Source organism: Megalobrama amblycephala, linkage group LG14 (assembly GCF_018812025.1).
Source record: "Megalobrama amblycephala isolate DHTTF-2021 linkage group LG14, ASM1881202v1, whole genome shotgun sequence".
NCBI classification, from domain to species: domain Eukaryota; kingdom Metazoa; phylum Chordata; class Actinopteri; order Cypriniformes; family Xenocyprididae; genus Megalobrama; species Megalobrama amblycephala.
The window spans coordinates 10,395,478-10,416,569 of NC_063057.1; the positions used below are offsets into that span (position 1 = coordinate 10,395,478).

Consider the following 21,092-nt stretch of genomic DNA (forward strand, 5'->3'; position numbering starts at 1 on the left):
TCATGTAACTTGATTCCTCATCCAGGCTCACATACCAAAATCCATTTTCACGTCACACACAGTGAAAACTTTTGCCCTTGACAAATCTGGCAGTATTTCCTCTATTGTCAGCAGAGGAAAGTGGCATCTTCTCAGAGCTCTGTTGAGTGGTCTTGGATCTATGTATATCCTGAGGTTTCCTCATGACAATATTAAGACTGTTAATCCACTCTGTGCTGCAGTCTACTGGTGTGATGATCTCTCTTCATTGAAGATCATTCAGCTCTGCTTTAAGTGGCGCCATCATCGCCACAGGGACCCTTCTCTTGCAGTTTACAGCTCTTTTATCTTTTCTCACAGCGTCTTCTGTCACTCTGTTGTCCTGCAGATTTGCACACATTTTCCCAAAGTCAAATCCTGCTCCCTTAAAAGTCTCTCTCTCAAAACAGCTGGATATGCCGCAACCATTTCTATCGCGGATCAGAGTCTTTGGTCTTTGATCTGGAGATCAATCTTAAGTCCGTTTCATATTTTGTCAATGTTCTCATCAGAGCTGATTTTTGACAAAAAAAACGGTACCTTTCAACTGTCTAGTTCACTTTTAGACTGCAGTGGTCATCCAGTGCACTTGTTAATCTGGTGTCGAGGTTGGGATCAGGGTCTCGCACAGCTCTGAAAACTTTCAGCTTCTCCAGCGTCCGCAAAAATAAGATCCATATACAGCGTGAACTCTTCTTTACACAGTTTCCATGATTTCGCCAGATTAGTTGTTTGCCACCATGTTTCATTCTGTCATCTATTATCAATAGAATAGACAGTTCACGCCAATCTAGTTGCGTACATTTAACTTTATTAAACACAACAAACCCGGACTGTACTATCAGATATAAACAACATAAGATGACTGGTGTCACACTGAATACAGTCCGTGCTGCAACAACAACCATCCCAGCAGAGCATTTAAACCAGAGTAACAGTCGCTCGCCACAAACTCGTTTACTGGATTTAATTTAAAACGTTTATACGATATTGAGTTTAATGTCACAAATTACACAGAGCTCTGGCATTCAACTCTTATTTATTGTTAAACATTGAGGAGGGAAATAACACCAGGATGTGTCAACCTTTATCTGTCTGTCAATCATGTAAAAGTTAATTTTAAATAAAAATATTAAATACTTGATCCCCCTCATCCAAACAATTTCACTCACATTCTGTGAAACAGGCCTATAGTGCGAATTCAATCAGTTTTATACAGACATAAAGATAATAGACCACTTTGGAGCAGACGTCACAATGACGTCACTTGCAGCTGCGCGCGCATAGTGGTTGCAGAAAAATAGCGGTAGCAATTGGAGGAAAATAAGAGAATAAGAGAAAAATGTTTTGTTGTGCCTCTGGATGTTGGACTCGGAAATCAAAAAATATAGTCTTAATTTTTAAAGAAAACCATCGTTGAAAACGTCCTTTGAAGCTAAACGGAGACGTTTCACAGACTGGACTGATGACACCTGCAAGGATTAGTCTACTATTAAAGCAGGAATTTGATGTAAACAGTAAGTCTACATAATATTCACATATGCAGTTCAGAGGACATACATACATAGCAGTTACAGCATTGAAATAATATTTAAACCTATAACATTTCACATAGATAACTTTTAAACAGTCTATACAATTTTAATTTCACAATTCTGACTTTTTTCTTGCATTTGCGTGTTTATTACTCCCAGTTCGGACTTTATTCCTCGCAATTGTGAGTTTATTTCACAATTCTGAGGGGAAAAAAAGTCAGAATTGCGGGATAAATTGCAATTCAGAAAAGACAGAATAACGAGTATATCTCACAATTGTTTTTCTTTGTAAGAAATGTGAGATATAAACTCAGATTTGCGAGAAATAAAAGTCAGAATTGTGAGATATAAACTCGAAATTAACTTTTTATTCTTTTAATTCATGACAAACAAAAACAAAACAAAGTTGTACGCGTCAAGAGACTTATACGCTTTTAGCTTCTCCTGAGTATAGGCTATACACTTGAGGTGTCAATCAGGTAAATATATATCTCTGGCCACTGGATGCTTGGCCATTTCGTTTCATCATTTAACCACTGACAAGGTGCTATGGCAAACGGATCCGTAAGCTGTATCCCACTCGGTAGCTAATGTTAATTTTTTTGAAATAACAGTGCTTATCGCTGGGTGAAGCTGCTGTGATATGCCGACAACATTTAAAAAAAATAACAAATCAAAATATTCTATAATGTTTCTAAATCTTAACTACTTTGAACCGCTTCGTCGTAACTCTCTAGTCGTACTGGTTATCACTCCCGGGTTTTCTGCAACCACGATGCGCGCGCATCCCGAATGTTTACAAACAGTAAATAGGCGAAACTCCAGTATCGTGACAACACTAGTGTAGGGGCCACAAATTACTGAACATTTTCAAGGGGTGTCGTGACACTGCTGTATGAAACATGAAAAGAGAGTGAATTTATAGATCAGTGCATCTAAAGTCACCGATGTTTAAGAGGAAATAATCTGCTTTGTTTTCTTAATTTCCCATGTGTTACTTGTGAATAATCCCTGTTTAGAGGCGTAATGTAATTCTCTAATGCTGTTTTATCAATGTCCAGTGAAGCTTATAGTTAACTGAGGAAAAGAAAATGACAACATCAGCTGTTGAAGAGAAAAACCAAGAAGGGTCAAACAAACCTCTACCTGCAGATGGCGCTATTGCTGCAGAAGATTCAAGATCAGAGCAAATAATTCAGACTAAAAACTGTTTAAAGTTGTTTAAAGCATTTTAAAGTAAAATGAACATCACACAATAAACTGTGCAGTTTGAGTAAATGTTTTTTTCCCCCCAAATTGTGCTCTATTTAAGTTGATTCAAGACGACATACACAAGAACTAATGCTGGTAGTAAATTTATGGAAAACATGATAACTTATAATATCTATTAAGTGGTAAAACTATTTAATCATTTAACATTTATAGTATTTTGCATAATTTTCTCCTTTCCTCTAATCACTCTTCTAAAAAATATTTTTGTGACATGAATGTTATTTTTTATTAGGTGAAAAGCATGTTATCAAAAAAAAAAATTATAAAAATAGCTCAAATACTAAAATACAAATACTAAAGTTTGTTACTGAATTTTGCACAGCATGAAACCTTTCATTTAAAATAAAAACATAAAACACTGAATCTTTAGTAGCAAAAAAACAGTATCTCCAGTAACTGTAATATGATTTGATGATCAGAGGCAGTGGGTGTGGTCAGCGAGTCATATGGCTCCTCCCTCTTTATTTGACTCCTCCCCCACATCATCATAGTCTGTTTTTAAAAACAAAAGCAAATTCATATTTTTATTGTTATAAATGCATCAAGTTTTACTTTAAATGAGCAACATAACAAATAAAAATAGTTATAGGCTATAGAAATGTGACAATAACCGACCCAACAGGTTTCTCTCATCTTCATCGCTGTTCTTCACATCATCATACTCCTCCTGATCTCCCTCTGATACACATGTGAAATAAAACCTCACATTGTGATTTTAATACAGCTTGTGTCACTGATGATGTCATTGATCTCTTTCCTACACAAACCCTAATTTTATTTAAAAATGTTTTTTTTTGTTTATTTAAAATAATTTACAATAATTAAGGCTATCCCCAATGATGTAATAACTTTAACCAAATTATCAGATGTAGATATTAATAATACAACCTTACAAAATCCTCAACATTGTAAATCCCCTTTTTTGATAAACGTTTTAATAACAATTTTATAAGAAATTCCTTTAATGTCAGATCCAATCCTCTGAATCAAAACGTCTTTAACCTCATTGTGTATCTTGTCACATCATTTGAACTTTAACATATAAATATGTTATTTCTAATAAAGAAAAAAAATATTCATAGATGTTATCCTGTAAATGCTTCCATTAGTAGATATATTCATACTGTCTGTGATAAATGTACTTATACATCATTTGAAGATTTTGACCATTTATTTTTTTATTGCCCTATTTTTTGGATTGACTTTAAAATGAATAAAACTCTTAATTTAGAACCTTATTACATTTTACTTTGTTTTCAAACCTCATATTTTTCTGAAAAACAAAATTACACAATTAACCTTGGCAAAGTTTTGTATTCACAAGACAAAAATAACTCAAAAGAAACTCTCATATATTACCTTTTGTAATACTGATCTCACAATATACTTTGAAACCCTTTCAAACATGAGATCCCTTTTTGCACTGTACTCGTCTGTGACTGAAATAAGTAAAAAAGAAGAAGAAAACTGTCTGAGAATATTTGTGTTGTAAAGGGTCCTTTACGAGGGCTTTTATTTTGACATTCACGTCATCTTCCAGCTGAGCAGTCACGTGAGTCAAGCTGCTGTTGCTGCTGAACTGCTATGCTCTGTAGAGCCGATCGCTGAAAGGACATTTATTGCTGTTTATTTGTGATATTTGCTGCAGAATCACCTCAAGGTGTTCCCTATTGACCTGCAAGTAATCCTGTTTGTCTTATTTTTGTGTTTATTGAGATCGTTATTGAGTTATTTGTGTTTAATCATGCCCGCAGCTGTTGTTTCTGTTAGTCCAGCTGAATGACGCTGTTCATGTGTGATTATTTCTTCTGTTTGTTTTTCACTGTTCTGGTTTACAATGATCAGTTTGCGACGTGATTTGATATTGAAGCTGTTTATATCAGACGAGCGATTGCACTCTAATTATATCCATTATATCCGTGATTATATCCATATATGGAGTTATGTTTATCATGTCAGACGATCGCTTATGGCTTATAATGTACAACATGATACCGTATTTTCCTCCCTTGGATTGTATATTTCATGGAGAAATGTTATTGATGAGGATTTAATATACTTTGACTGCCTTTATGTACCAATGGTCGTTTATTATTGTATATATGCCGACCTATTTTCATTATCCTTTATTGTATTTCTTGTGTTCCAGACTAATGCCTCAACTGCCTGTAACTGATCTCTACCTGTGAAATACCTGTACCTCTGTGGCTTATTTTGATCAATACATCCTCTAAACCTGATGACCTTCTCCTCTTCCTTATATAAAGTTGTGCTCTGACCGGCTTCACTCATATAATTATAATTAAATCAGATCCTGACAGTCAAAAGTCTCTCCAACATTTAGATTTACTCCTGATGAAGTCATGATGATTCATTAATGGTAGAAACATGTTCAATATTAGTGGATGATGATAAAATACAGTTCTGTGTGACTCACCTGTTACACCTGGAATGTTCTGTCCAATAATAACGACATCATCATAATGCTCCGGTGTGTCCACTACATAAACATGAAGATATAAACAGAACAAATGATACATCATCATATCAGAACTGAGCATCACTTCAGAGGTATTAAGTTAAAGGGTTAGTTCACCCAAAAATTATGAAAATTCTGTCATTAATGACTCATCCTCATGTCATTCTACAGCTGTAAGACCTTCGTTCATCTTCGGAACACAAATTAAAGGATTAGTTCACTTTCAAATTAATTTTTCCTGATAATTTACTCATCCCCATGTCATCCAAGATGTCCATGTCCTTCTTTCTTCAGTCGAAAAGAAATGGTTTTTGATGAAAACATTCCAGGATTTTTCTGGACTTCAAATGGCCTCCAAACAGTTGAAGGTCAAAATTACAGTTTCGGTGCAGCTTCAGAGGGCTTTAAATGATACCAGACAATGAATAAGGGTCTTATCTAGAGAAACCATCACTCATTAAAAAAAAAATAATTATATACGTTTTAACCATAAATGCTCTTCTTGAACTAGCTCTCTTCTTCTTCTCTATTAGAATTCCGGCACTGTAGACACTCACACTGCTAAGTGATTTACTGCCCTCTACAAGTCAAAGTTTGAACTAATTGTTATATACTTGCATAAGCATATTGTATGTGCCAATTTAGTTCAAACTTCGACCTGTGGAGGGCAGTAATACACTTAGCAGCATCTACACTGCTGGAATTCAAATAGAGAAGAAGAAAAAGATGAAGAGAGCTAGTTCAAGATGAGCATTTATGGTTAAAACGTATAATTATTATTTTTTTTTAGAAAATGAGCAATGGTTTCTCTAGATAAGACCCTTATTTCTCGTCTGGGATCGCATAGAACGTTTTGAAGCTGCAGTGAAACTAATTTTGACCAACTGTTTGGAGGCCATTGAAGTCCACTATAAGGAGAATAATTCTGGAATGTTTTCATCAAAAAATTTCTTTTCGACTGAAGAAAGAAAGACATGAACATCTTGGATGACATGGGGGTGAGTAAATTATCAGGAAATTTTCAAGATATTTTTGATAAAATTGATGGCTCAGTGAGGCCTGCATCGCCAGCAATAACACTCCCTTTTTCAATGCCCAGAAAGCAGAAAGCTGACTACAGTGGTTTAACCTTAATATTATAAAGCGACAAGAATACTTTTTGTGTGCCAAAAATATAATAACAAAACAGGGACTTTATTCAACAATATCTAGTGATGGGTGATTTCAAAACACTGCTTCATGAAGCTTCGAAGCTTTATGAATCTTTTGTTTCGATTCAGTGGTTTGAAACACTTATCAAACTGCCAAAGTCATTTGAACTATTGAAGTTTCAAAACATTTATGACATAACAAAGCCTTGTTTACTGAAATCATGTGATTTTGAACCACTGATTCATAAAGCTTCGAAGCTTCATGAAGCATCGTTTTGAAATTGCTCATCACTAGATATTGTGAAATAAATGCAGTGGGTACGGAAAGTATTCAGACCCCCTTAAATTTTTCACTCTTTGTTATATTGCAGCCATTTGCTAAAATCATTTAAGTTAATTTTTTTTTTCCTCATTAATGTACACACAGCACCCCATATTGACAGAAAAACACAGAATTGTTGACATTTTTGCAGATTTATTAAAAAAGAAAAACTGAAATATCACATGGTCCTAAGTATTCAGACCCTTTGCTCAGTATTTAGTAGAAGCACCCTTTTGATCTAATGCAGCCATGAGTCTTTTTGGGAAAGATGCAACAAGTTTTTCACACCTGGATTTGGGGATCCTCTGCCATTCCTCCTTGCAGATCCTCTCCAGTTCTGTCAGGTTGGATGGTAAACGTTGGTGGACAGCCATTTTTAGGTCTCTCCAGAGATGCTCAATTGGGTTTAAGTCAGGGCTCTGGCTGGGCCATTCAAGAACAGTCACGGAGTTGTTGTGAAGCCGCTCCTTCGTTATTTTAGCTGTGTGCTTAGGGTCATTGTCTTGTTGGAAGGTAAACCTTCAGCCCAGTCTGAGGTCCTGAGCACTCTGGAGAAGGTTTTCGTCCAGGATATCCCTGTACTTGGCCGCATTCATCTTTCCCTCGATTGCAACCAGTTGTCCTGTCCCTGCAGCTGAAAAACACCCCCACAGCATGATGCTGCCACCACCATGCTTCACTGTTGGGACTGTATTGGACAGGTAATGAGCAGTTCCTGGTTTTCTCCACACATACCGCTTAGAATTAAGGCCAAACAGTTCTATCTTGGTCTCATCAGACCAGAGAATCTTATTTCTCACCATCTTGGAGTCCTTCAGGTGTTTTTTAGCAAACTCCATGCGGGCTTTCATGTGTCTTGCACTGAGGAGAGGCTTCCGTCGGGCCACTCTGCCATTAAGCCCCAACTGGTGGAGGGTTGCAGTGATGGTTGACTTTCTACAACTTTCTCCCATCTCCCGACTGCATCTCTGGAGCTCAGCCACAGTGATCTTTGGGTTCTTCTTTACCTCTCTCACCAAGGCTCTTCTTCCCTGATAGCTCAGTTTGGCTGGACAGCCAGCTCTAGGAAGGGTTCTGGTCGTCCCAAACGTCTTCCATTTAAGGATTATGGAGGCCACTGTGCTCTTAGGAACCTTAAGTGCAGCAGAAATATTTTTGTAACCTTGGCCAGATCTGTGCCTTGCCACAATTCTGTCTCTGAGCTCTTCAGGCAGTTCCTTTGACCTCATGATTCTCATTTGCTCTGACATGCACTGTGAGCTGTAAGGTCTTATATAGACAGGTGTGTGGCTTTCCTAATCAAGTCCAATCAGTATAATCAAACACAGCTGGACTCAAATGAAGGTGTAGAACCATCTCAAGGATGATCAGAAGAAATGGACAGCACCTGAGTTAAATATATGAGTGTCACAGCAAAGGGTCTGAATACTTAGGACCATGTGATATTTCAGTTTTTCTTTTTTAATAAATCTGCAAAAATGTCAACAATTCTGTGTTTTTCTGTCAATATGGGGTGCTGTGTGTACATTAATGAGGAAAAAAATGAACTTAAATGATTTTAGCAAATGGCTGCAATATAACAAAGAGTGAAAAATTTAAGGGGGTCTGAATACTTTCCGTACCCACTGTATCTAGTCGCTATTTTGTTATTTCTGGCGCACAAAAAGTATTCTCGTTGCTTTAAGGTTAAACCACTGTACTCACATGAACTGTTTTAATTATGTTTTTAGTAGCTTTCTGGGCATTGAAAAAGATGCTGGCCTCTCTGAGCCATCGGATTTTATCAAAAATATCTCAGTTTGTGTTCCGAAGATGAACGAAGCACTTACAGGTGTGGAATGACATGAGGGTGAGTAATTACTGACAGAAATTTCATTTTTGGGTGAACTAACTCTTTAAACATTCCCAAAAAAAGAATGAAAAAGTAAAAACACCTTTTTTATTATTAAAGTTCTGTCCACTCGTCATGACATCATCATAACTCTCAGGTGTGTCTTCTACAAATTGAACATGAGACACCCATACAAATACAAATATATATATATATATATATATATATATATATATAAAATATATAATGATTTCATATCCTATTAAATAATAACAGAGCGACACCTGTCTCACGATCTGGTTTCAGTCCATCAGTGATGACATCATCATAATATCCCGGTGTGATTTCCTTCATCATCTCTTCTGCATCAAAACATGTTTATATTTAGAGTGTTTTTATAATTTTGGGAAACATAATAAATGCAAAAATATACTGTTGCAGGTCTTGAGACCATTCAGCTTTTTTAATCATCATTCTGGTAATGAATCATGTGATCAATTACTGACCTTTCAGGCCACTGCCATTGGTGACATCATCATAATATGCTGTCGTGAACTCTTTTGCTAATGAGATAAAAGTTTAGTATTGTGAACTGAATTATTGGTCATGTATTTCATTTAGTTTGTAAATCAAAAAAATTATTTTAGGTGTTGTTTTGAATATTCTTCAGCTCTCTAACCTGAGAGAAGCTCATCAGCATCTTCATACCCAGAATGCAGTTCTTCAGAGATGAGACTCCCTGTTAAAGGAGCAGAACAGTCAGAAACATGTTCATCATTACAAACAGACTGAATCCTCATTTCCTTTGGACCAGAAAGCATTTTGTTACTGAAAACACAACACAAATAATAATTACTTACATTTTAAAAGCATTAGAGGCAGAAATCTCATGTTTTAGAGGCCTATTAGTAAACACACATGTATCCTCACATGAACCCATTCCTCACTGCCTTCCAGAAATACACACAGGAAGAGACAAACACACACACACACACACACACACATGCACACACACACCTGCAGCTCTGTGGTTTTCTGCAGGAGGTTTAACAGGACTAATAATAGATGAACATCAAGTGTCTGACAGACTCTCTTATTAATTCATCATATTAAATAAGATTCACGGCTCATGTCTCACCCCTCTGAGTGAAGCGATTGTGTCTGTGATGAATCTCCTCATAAACGGCCTCAGTCGTGCTCCTGTGTCTCCTCTTAGAGAGAGCTGTGAGTGTAGAGAGACAAACCTGCTGTCAGTTCACAACACATGACTGATCACACACTGAATAAGACACAATATGACAGTCTCTGGATCTCTCCTACCTCTCCTCATCACTCTGTTCTGCTGAATCAGTATAAGCAGTGGCACTAAGAGCAGTAAGAGCACAACTCCCAGTACAATCACAAGCACAGAGAGAGACGCTGCTGGAGGACTTTGTGGACGAGAGACTGATGTTGAGCTCACTGTCTGAGAAACTGGAGGAGAAGATGATGTTGTTGTGGCAGGAGTGGTGGACACTGACAAATCTGGCAAAACAGACACAACCATATTCAATATCATGCAAATACACATATTATTAGCAATTAATGAATCGCTTTCCTCAGTGTTTTCTGTGACCTGCACAGGTGAGCCCAGCGTGATCTTTGTTGGAGCAGTCAGTGTGGTTCTTCAGGGAGAGAGGACAGTCCCACAGGTGAATCTCATTCCCTCTGCACTCGACTCTGTTCAGCCACACAACACCTTCACCAGCACCAAAGAGTGAATTCCCATCAGCCCTCAGTGCTGCTCCACAACCCAGCTGTCTGCAGACCACCTGAGCATCGCTGATGTCCCACAGATCATCACAGACTGAGCCCCACACAGCGTTATGATACACCTCCAGCCTCCCAGAGCACCGGCCCTCCCCTCCACTCAGTCTGAGAGGAACATGATCTAAATCACACACATCAACATCACTGACCAGCTTCAGGACAACATTTACAACAAAACACATTGAAACTGAAGCTAGAAGCTTTTAAAAAGTTTCTGTACTATATACGGTGAATAACTAATAGAACTGTACATTTAATGTAATTTTACAGTAAAATGCTTTTAAATTTATAGTTTTTGGAAGTAAAAATTAACTAGTATAATTTACAGTGAAATAATGTAAATTGACATTCCCATTCTCACATTTTACCGTAAATTTAAGTTAAATCTGTAAAATCTAATCTAATCTTTTTTTTTTACCATAATTTTTTATAATTTTTATTGATATTTTACATAGTATAATATAACAGAAATTTCAAAAATAAATTAAGATGAAATCAATTCTCTTGCTCCAACAGAGCTCCCCATCCCCACTGCACCATTACACATTATCTTACAAACTATTCTGTATCATATTATTATGGCCTTACAGGGACAGAGAAAATAAATAAATTAGAGAAACAAACAGAATTCATACAGAAAAATTACATTTGGATTTTTACCGTAAATTGAAAATAATTTTTTGTTAAAATAAACAGTTATGAACCATAATTAATAGAATATTAACCTTTGAATTATATGGTTTTGAACTGTAACATAGAAACTATGTGCTGTTCCGCAAAACATAAAATGTGGCTACCATATTTTTTATGGTAAAGTTCTTGCAACCACAGCTCCTTTTTTTACCATAAATTTTATGGGCATTTTTTTTTTTATAACAGTGGCTTCCAATAACAAACATTAAACAATTTTGTTGTGAATAATCTTACCTGAACACTGTCTCTGGTGAGGGGATGGTGAGGTAGAACATGTAAGACGACTCCGAGGAGACTCACGAGTCTGCTCCTCTGAGATGGGATAAGTAAACTTTAGTTTACTTGTATCATATTTTACCATAAACATGTGTACAGAAACATGATTACTGAGACCAAATTAAACGATTTACTGTAAATATCATCTAACCTGAGCAATTGATTTTGGCCACTTCATTTTTAGTACAGTAGTTCTGTCCCCAGGGTGAAGATGGACACTGCCACAGATTTGAATCATGTGGTCGACATTTCACTTCATCCAGCCAGTTAGGAGCTGATTCCAGTCTTGTTGTAGAATCAGACAAAACACCAGATCTTCCACAGTTCAGCTCTTGACAGATCAGACTCACTGTGTCTGTTTCCATCTGGTTCCAGCACACATTTCCCCAGGATCCATTGTAGAAAACCTCCACATTCCCTTCACAGCCCTCAGTTAACCTGATCTCTTTAAACTCTAGATGGAGAAGGATGAGAATCAACTTCAACTAAATAAATTAATGATGAGAATTGTAAAAAAATAAAAAATAAAAAATGTATTAAACAAAAATGCTACATATACAAGAAATATGGAAAAGGTTGTGTATTAAAACCACTGGAATCCAGGTTTTGCTAAACCAAAAAATATCACCTTAAATAACTGGTTAATACAAGTCTAATGCATGCTGCAAACACTGATATCATGTACACAGTGTATATTTACATAAGGTTCATAATATATTATAGAAAATATACTACTTGATTCTGTTTGGTCAATAAAAATATTTAAAAAATGATTGTCATCCATGGCAACACTGAATATCAGACTGACATTACAGTCATATAGTCATTGTTGAAAAATAAACCCCTTTAAGATGATACAAGACCCATCAGCTCCTGATCATCCTGGAGTTATTTTGTAAAAATGACCAGCTGTACATTATCATTTACATAAGATATTTTGTGAAAAACAATTAAATGTATCTTTGAAAATCATTTACATTACTTTACTGTTTACCTGAGCACACGACTCCTACATCCTCCTTGTGTTGACAGTCATGTTTTCCCCAGCCTGGAGAAGAGCAGCTCCACAGGGACGTCTCATTCCCCTCACACTCCACCTCATCCAGCCATATGGGCCCAGAACCAGGACCAAACCAGGCTGGTACCTGCTGGTTACTGAGGGCCACTCCACACTGCAGCTGTCTGCACACCACATGGGCATCTTTAATATCCCAGGAGTCATCACACACTGTCCCCCATGAGCCGCTGTGAAAAACCTCCAGCCTCCCTGCACAGTCTCCCCCAGAACCCACCAGCCTGATGGACCCGTGACCTGATATTCAGAGAAAGAGAAACACATTAGTGATCACTAACAACTGAAGAATCTGCCCAGATGTTGCTCTTCTCACCAAGGCAGGTGATTGACAGCTGTTGTGTGGAGCTGCAGTTGAGAGTTTGTGGAGAGCTGCAGTTCCCCAGATGAGCTTCACTCCCAGAGCACTGGAAGCCCGTCACACACTCATGACTGTGTTCAGGACTGGATGAAGAGGAGCCGGAGAAGCTCAGCACAGAGCCACAGCCCAGCTGTCTGCAGACCACAGAGGATTCAGTGAGACTCCAGGAGTCCAGCAGAACTCTCCTCCAGACCTGATGGATGGAAACTTCCACCTCCCCCTCACACTGTCTCTCTCCAGACAACCGCACCAGACCATCATGAACAGCCAGAGAGGAATCTGATAAGAAGATCTCATGTTTTAAAATATCGCAAGTTTGAGAATATACTTAACATAATACTTTTAACATTATAATAAATTCAGAAATAAATGAAAAAGCATTAATCCTTCAGTCTGATATGAACATGTAAAATACATGTAGTGAATATTGCATTTGCAGTCTCTTAGCAGCGCAATTTCAGTGAATCTTCCATTAATAAGGACTCACTAGAGCAGATGACTCCAACATCTCGTCTATGAGAACATTCAGCTCGACTCCATGAAGAGATGGAACATTCTGAGAGTTTTGTTTCATTCCCGTCACAATCAAACACATCAGCCCAGATTTCACCACTTCCCTCTCCAAACCAGTCTGATCCCACAACAGACACAGCAATCCCACAATTCAGCTGTCTACAGAGGACACTGGCAGCTCTCATATCCCAGCATGCATCACACACTGTTCCCCATTCACTGAAGTACTGACGCTCAACTCGACCAGAACAGATGTCAGGACCATTGACCAGTCTGAGGTCAGTGTAACCTTGTAAGAGAATTGAGGGTTTAGTGAAGCAGTAATAAACAGTTCACAAGAAAATGAAACATTACATTTTAAACTTAAGTTGAAAACTGCTTCTAAATTACCAGAACATGACAGTCCTACGTCATTCTTATGAGTACAGTTGTGTTTGAGAGAAAATGATGTTGGACAGACAGATATATAAGACTCATTTCCTCTGCACTGAATCTCTTGTGTCCACATCTGAGCGTCTCCTTTTCCAAAAGCATCTTCTCCCAGCACCTGTACAGGAGCCCCACAGTCCAGCTCTCTACACACAACCTCTGCATCCTGCTGGTCAAAGGCAGCGTCACACACTGAAACCCAAGACCGATCATGAAGTATCTCCAATCTCCCAGAACAGCGAGAACCTCCAACCAGCCTGACTCCTTCAGTAGAAAGATGGGCACTCTTGTAATTTTAAAATTTGCAAATGATGATACTGACAGACATGCTTATACATAAGTACAAAAATATTCATTCAATCTTATTAGTAAACTTGTATCAGGATTGAAATATGGTGTTAAGTTAAAAAAAAAAATAAAAATAAAATTCAAAAAGTGATAAGCACATTAGAACAGTTGTGGTTAATGACCACATAGCTGGGGCAGACTATTGCTCAGCGAGTTAACCCATGTTCTGTTTGAGGTCTATACAACCCCAGACAATCTTTATATAGTGAAAAACATATGAATAATTATTGTTCTTATATTTCATGACTATTCCTAATTACATAAGACATTTTTAAGAGATGTTTGACGACAATGGATACCCACAAACCACACACAGTTTCTCTCTCTTTCTCAATTCATTTAAACTCAATTACGTGCACTCTGTTTACGTGCACATTCTGCACATCAGTCTGAATGAACAAAATGACGACATCAATGGGAAGACTAATTAAAAAGTAAACAGCTCACCCACTGAGATATCACCGCTTTATGTCACGTCAAAATCAAACATGAAAAGACCTGAAAACATGATGACTGTGGGGGTTTTAGTGATCAGCTTCAGACTATTCAATACACAAATAAAATATGTTGTTTAAATTGTTACTGCCTTTAGTTATTATTTTGGAATAAATGTAAAAATGCTTAAAACACTAACTTGATGAGATTGACTTGGTTTTAATAAATAGAACATGAATAGCATTGTTAATGTAAAAAATACAAAATAAAATTGTATTTGTTTTCTTTTTTTCCTTTTTTGATGTAATGCAAAGTAATGCTCATTTTACGAGAAAAATGTAACAACGTTAAAAGTAACGGACATGAATTTACATTTGATTTATAAAAAATTGTTTTGCCTTTTGTTTTGTCATTGTTTGCCTCATTTCAGAACACCACTGCATGCCACTGATATAAATAATAATAATAAAAAAACATAGATAATGTCATATGTAGCATAGTAAATAAATAAATCCAAATTCATCTAAAAGGAATAAATACAGTGGGTCTCTCTAGAGAGTTAACCGTCTCTAAAAATGTGAATGGTTAAAACATATTTTGCAGCTAGTGCAGCTGTGCTATCATCTTCTCCAAGTATGAAGGGCATTTTCTCAGTATCACTAAGTGCAATGAATGATGAAATCAGTGTTTCAAATCTGGGGAGAAATATGTTTTTCTTAAATTGTGATATTTAGTATAGATGAGTAGAAATTGTTTCTTATCCTCTATTTGCTGTAGATCACAGTGTCTGCAGATTCTCTTCTTTCTCTCTGTCTATGTTCACTTAATTTGTATTTGGAGAGGATTTGTCTTTCTTTAAATTGTTTAATTATTATTGTTTAATTATTATTATATTGTGATGCCAGAATGGAACACATCTTTTCTGGATCTCAATGTTCAGCGGGTAAAAGCCTTAATTCAGCCCTTGAATTATACAATTTTATCCAAATTTTAATGGGTAATTTTAATTGACTGCATTGTGACTTTATAGCATAGAAAGCCCTCTGAGCCTTTTCGCTCATCAGTGTTTTGACAGCCAGACCGAAGCCCCCTGAAGCACCGATGTTGATGCCCAGTTAAATGTAGCTACTGCTGTGCTGTAGGACCTGTCCTTTATTAGTCAACTGGTATTTGTTTCCCTGAGATCTGGCCTTCTTCTGGAATACTATGACTCTGGTTTTGTCTAGATTGACTGTCAGAGCTCATTCTGGAGTTCTGACAGTACTGTTCCAGCAAGGAAAGGCTCTGGCTGAAGACCCTCAGCTGTACGGGACAGCAGGACCAGGTTAGTGATACAATTATTTTTATTATTTTAAGAGATTAATAGGCTCAGGAAAAATTATAAAAATTAACATGTATGACAGATTCATACTTCTAATTAATATTTACACACTTTAATCATCATAGGGTCCCTGTGAGCACACCCAATGAGGAAGTGCAAGGGATCTCATCAGATCATAAATATTTTTAAAATCACAAACATCACAAATCACAATGGCACTCTATTGATGACTAGGAGGTTGTACATTTTTATTTTTCAGTATTGTTATTTTATTTATTTTTGCATATTTACATGAACTATTTTTATGTCTCACTTCTGAGGACCAATTAGTTTGGTTGCCAAATCGCTCATATTAAGCTTGCAATAAAGTGACACACTGTGTCTGACTGTTGCACACCCGCTAATGCTAATTGCTCACCATGTTCGCAGTATTTCTGTCAAACTGTCACCACACACTAATACTATTGTTAATTTGTTTGGCAATACTTCAAGCAGCAAGGGGGCAGATTTATTTCTACCCCAATAAGTATCACTGAAAGACTATATAGGTACAATGTTTAAAGAAAAAGTGAGTGGCGCTTGTTGTAGTAGAACTCGCTGCCAAAGTGTCACAATCAGTAAGTCCATTGAGGCCTAGTACACATCTCCACAATTACAATTAGCAACATGATTTGAAAATATAAAACTTTCTCAAAGCTTTGGCAGTAAGATGAAACAGAATAATAAAAAGAGTTTTCACAAGAACTTTTGTTTGTCTAGGAGAACTTACCAGAGCAGATGACACCAGCATCATCAGCATGATTAGCATAATTAGCATGTTTTCCCCAATCATGTGCTCCACAGTTCTTCAGTGCAGACTCTACTCCAGTACACATCACATTAATAATCCAGACTGGTCCTTTTCCCTGGCCAAAGTAGGCATGCTTAGGTGCAGCTACAGCCTCTCCACAGTCCAGCTCTCTACACACCACTGCAGCATCAGCCATCTCCCAGCCATAATCACTTACTGTTCCCCACTGACCATCATGAAGAACTTCCACTCTACCAGCACAGGAACTGCCATAACCTACTAATCTCAATGTTTCTGGAAGAGAGAAGCGAATGAGAGGAAATCATTTTTGGCATAACACAATGGTAAATTTTATTTTGAATTAAAGTTGTTTGCCTACCAGAACACACAAGTTCAACATCATTGTCATGGGGGCAATTGCTGCTTGAAGATGATACTGGACAGAAAGCAATCTGATATTCATCTCCTCTGCACTGAAGCTCTTGTGTCCACATCTGAGCGTCTCCTTTTCCAAAAGCATCTTCTCCCAGCACCTGTACAGGAGCCCCACAGCCCAGCTCTCTACACACAACCTCTGCATCCTGCTGGTCAAAGGCAGCAGCACACACTGTGTACCATGTGTTCCCATGAGGCACCTCTAGTCTTCCAGAACAGCGAGAACCTCCAACCAGCCTGATTCCTAAATCTAAAAAAAAAAAATGTAAAAACATTCTAAATGAAAGCCTTAAAGGGACAGTTCACCCAAAAATGAAAATTCTGTCATCATTCACTCATCAAGTTGTTTCAAACCTCTATGAATGTCTTTCTTCTGCTGAACCTAAAAGAAGATATTTTGAAGAATGTCAGTAACCAAAAGAGTTGATGGGCCCCAATGACTTATTTTTCTCCCATACTATGGAAGTCAATAGGGCCTTGGGCCTGTTTAGTACCCATATTCTTTAATTCTTCATTCTTTTGTGCTCATCAGAAAAAGAAGTTCATTAAGGTTTTGAACAACTTGAGGTTGAGTAAATGATGACAATTTTCACATCGGTGAACTATCATTTTAAAATATTCACAAATGCTATCTTGTTGATAGATTCCTTGCTAAAGTAATGTTCTGTTTTCCAATGTATGATTACTTCAACTGTAATTTTTATAATCTGCTTATTAAATAATAATATTATGAATATTATGAATATAAGGCAGATAATAATTTACCTGAGCAGATAACCCCAACATCTTGAGTATGTTTACAGTCATGTTCACCAATCTTTAGTTTTGGGCAATTAAACACAGAGGGCTCTGACCCACTACATCCCACATTATCCAGCCAGATTCTTCCTGATCCTGGTCCAAAGTGAGCAACACGCATTGTATCTGAAGTATAATCACAGCCGAGCTCTCTACACACCACTGCAGTGTTGGTCAAACCCCAGAGATCATCACACACGGTTCCCCATTCTTCATTATAATAAACCTCCACTCGACCAGCACAGGAATTACTACCACCCACCAGCCTCACGTTTCCTGTAGACAAGATATAGAAAGTTGTGTATAAAATTTATGTGTGAGACGATGGGCATCAACGGACAGTCAGTGAAAGAGAGGAATAGAGAAAATGACCATGAGAGAAGGAAATTCACTTAAATTAATGCTTTAAATTATATTATGACCATTTCATAACACTACATCACTATAACATTAACTCACAAATAATGATCCTGAGTGTGTACGTACCAGCTGTGGCGAGTCTGAGCACAGAAGACAAAAAAATGAGTGTTAGATAGCTCTCCATCTTCACTGATCATACTCTCTGTTTGATCAACTCAGAAGTGAAAGATTCGAGAGAGACAGAGACAGAAGGCTGCACAACCGCCAAACAACAAGCCAATCAAAGTCACGTTTACCTTATTAGACAGAAGAAAGGAAATCATCAAAAAGCTTCAGTGACAAATCAGAAGACGTATTTATGATTCTCACCATATTTATTAAAAGCACGTCAGCACTGATGAACAGGATCCTCCTCCACCTTATAGAGACACTTAACCGGGGAGAAACATACAAGATAGAGGGGAGACAAAGTCATACAGGAAACTGATTTCAGGGACAGGAATCAAGTTTATTTACAGCATCAAAGCACAGCACCTGCAGATATAAAAATACAAACATTGATAACTAACTGCTTCATGACTTAACGTTTCACGCTTTGAGTGCATGTTCAATATTAGTACATAAATCAAATGTACTGTTTTAAAGATTGTACTGTTTTAAATGTTCATTTTAATTACTGTAATATATTCAGAAGTATACAGTGCTTGACATTTTCTCCAGTTGCACAGGCCTAAACATTATTACACAAAAGAGTGTCAGAAAAGAGCATTTTCTTTAAAAATTAAAGACATCAAAGTATCCCTGTGACTACATACACAGTTCATCATGATACAGGAGCTAGACCAAGCTTGCAGCTGCCCTGTTTATTACTGCAATACCGAACTATTCCTGTGGATGTCAGTAAAGGACTATGAGATGACAACAGTGAATTTTATGCATTATATTCTGGAGATGAGGAGGATGTGGTCATATTGACCTCACCTGTTTATTCTAACAATGAAAGTGATACAAGTATGCAACAATACTTTTACAAAGCCATAATTTATTAAGTTTGTTTTTTGTTCATGTTAATTCGATTTCTCTGCTTGCGATTCGATCAATTATTTTAGATGTAGTATATCAGTTACACATGGCAAATTTTCTAGAGGAATGCTGTAAACTACACGTGCAAGTCAGTTGGTACTACTTTACTATAATATTGAAGGTTAAAATTAACTTATGTACAAACACTTAAATTAAACTCAATTATGTTTTTTTTATAATAAATAAAGTTTAGAATTACATAATTTCTACTCCAATTAATTTTTTTTATTATTATTATTATTTAATTCGTGGCTGTCATAACTGATATATTCAAACATGCATTAAATATTGAAGAACATTATAATGAATATGTAACGTTGCATAGCTATATTTATCAGAATGTTGCTTTCTAGAGTTCATTTTTCTAGCTGACTAATGAGTTTATGGTCACTGTATATGTTTTTCTGAGGTAAATGTGATGTTACGTGACATTGTTTACAAGCTGTTTTATTGACGTCTTTCCGAGGTTGAAACACTGATTGAGCTATTACATGATACGGATTTCTGTAAGTTGTACTGTATATTTTAACATACCTTCAGATGTTTATTCATGTTTATTTCGCACTGTACTGGTATTAAAGCGGAGGAGAGGATCAGTTCACATGCGCTCGTGCTGCCGCTTCTCTTTAACTGAGGCGAAAGCGAGCTGTCACGTCACATTAAAACAGCGCCAAAACGGTATTTATTTTTTTAATCTCATATTAAGATGGATGTCATTTGAAATCTGAGACTTAGCTTCATATCAAAAGTAACAAAGCAAAGTGTTTAGTTTATTGGGGGCCCTAAGGAAATCTCCGGGAGGGGGCCCCGTGATCGCGTTCCCGGGGGTTTATCAGCTGCCAGCTGGCAATTTTCAATGCACATTTAAGAGTGCAGGTTGCAACTATTATTAACAATAATGGAAAGATGAGGCTTATCAGTATGTCACAATATCAACCTGTTTGGACTTTGTTTTCTGTTTTGCATAATTTCCTGCCATCTGTCATCATAGTTATGCATTTTGATTCACAAGCTTGCAATTCGATTCAGTATCAGTTATTTTGGATATAGGTCTACTGTATATCAGGTACCTACATGGCAAATTTTCTCAATCCGATTGCGATGCTTTGCGTGCAAGGTAAACACACTACTGGGTGGTGGTACCAGATAAAGGAATAGGAATCAACAAAAGAACACCTAATAACTTAGGGGTAGCCTACTGTGGAAATGCTGGCAATGTTAATCACCTTACGATGGACGGAAAAGACAGGACAGGACAAAGTTGAGATATGCTCAGATTCATCATCAGTTTTAGCAAGTAAGATCATTCATTTCAAAAGATCGTCAAGATATTTTGTTTGAAGTACTGCAGTCAGTGACAAGAAGAGTAAATCAAGGAAGACAGATAAATATGGGTTCCAGGACATGTAGGGATAAGGGGAAATAAAATGGCAGATAAAACGCAAAAAGGGCGTTATCAAAAAGAAACGTAGAAATGCAAGTAAGTATTAGCAAAACAGAGGTTAAAATTGTTATATGGGAGAAAATAAATCAAAAGTGGCAAGAAAAGTGCAATAGAGAGGAGAAAGGAGGCACTTATATCAAATCAAGAGGCATGTTAAAGAGACAAGATTTGGAAGTGGAAATCGGAGAGAAGAAATGGTGATAACTAGGTTAAGACTGGGACATTGTCTATTAAATAAAACACTTAATAGGGAAACATGATACCAGTCAGTGTGAAGGTTGTCAAAAAGAGGAGTCAGTAGAGCATAGTCTTGAGAT

General features: G+C 37.0%; 2 protein-coding genes and 2 long non-coding RNA genes across 4 annotated transcripts; 1 reads left to right on the forward strand and 3 right to left on the reverse strand.

Annotated features, from left to right (window-relative positions):
- Positions 1 to 3,250: 3,250 nt before the first annotated feature.
- On the reverse strand, positions 3,251 to 4,305 carry LOC125245480. Its single transcript, XR_007179555.1, has 3 exons — positions 4,185 to 4,305; positions 3,441 to 3,503; positions 3,251 to 3,317 (listed from the first exon to the last, which is right to left on the reverse strand). It is a non-coding gene; the product is annotated as an uncharacterized LOC125245480 (long non-coding RNA).
- Positions 4,306 to 4,356: 51 nt separating this feature from the next.
- On the forward strand, positions 4,357 to 5,152 carry LOC125245482. The gene is made up of 2 exons (XR_007179557.1): positions 4,357 to 4,506; positions 4,975 to 5,152. It is a non-coding gene; the product is annotated as an uncharacterized LOC125245482 (long non-coding RNA).
- A 6,365-nt stretch (positions 5,153 to 11,517) lies between these two features.
- LOC125245637 (scavenger receptor cysteine-rich type 1 protein M130) lies at positions 11,518 to 14,089 on the reverse strand. The gene is made up of 5 exons (XM_048156303.1): positions 14,080 to 14,089; positions 13,307 to 13,621; positions 12,775 to 13,098; positions 12,381 to 12,698; positions 11,518 to 11,840 (listed from the first exon to the last, which is right to left on the reverse strand). Exons 1-5 carry the CDS (start codon positions 14,087 to 14,089, stop codon positions 11,533 to 11,535), a joined length of 1,275 nt encoding a protein of 424 aa, XP_048012260.1. The 3' UTR covers positions 11,518 to 11,532.
- A 2,426-nt stretch (positions 14,090 to 16,515) lies between these two features.
- Positions 16,516 to 18,472, reverse strand: LOC125245638 (deleted in malignant brain tumors 1 protein-like). The gene is made up of 4 exons (XM_048156304.1): positions 18,375 to 18,472; positions 17,856 to 18,164; positions 17,035 to 17,340; positions 16,516 to 16,949 (listed from the first exon to the last, which is right to left on the reverse strand). Exons 1-4 carry the CDS (start codon positions 18,430 to 18,432, stop codon positions 16,621 to 16,623), a joined length of 1,002 nt encoding a protein of 333 aa, XP_048012261.1. The 5' UTR covers positions 18,433 to 18,472; the 3' UTR covers positions 16,516 to 16,620.
- Between the last annotated feature and the right edge of the window lie 2,620 nt (positions 18,473 to 21,092).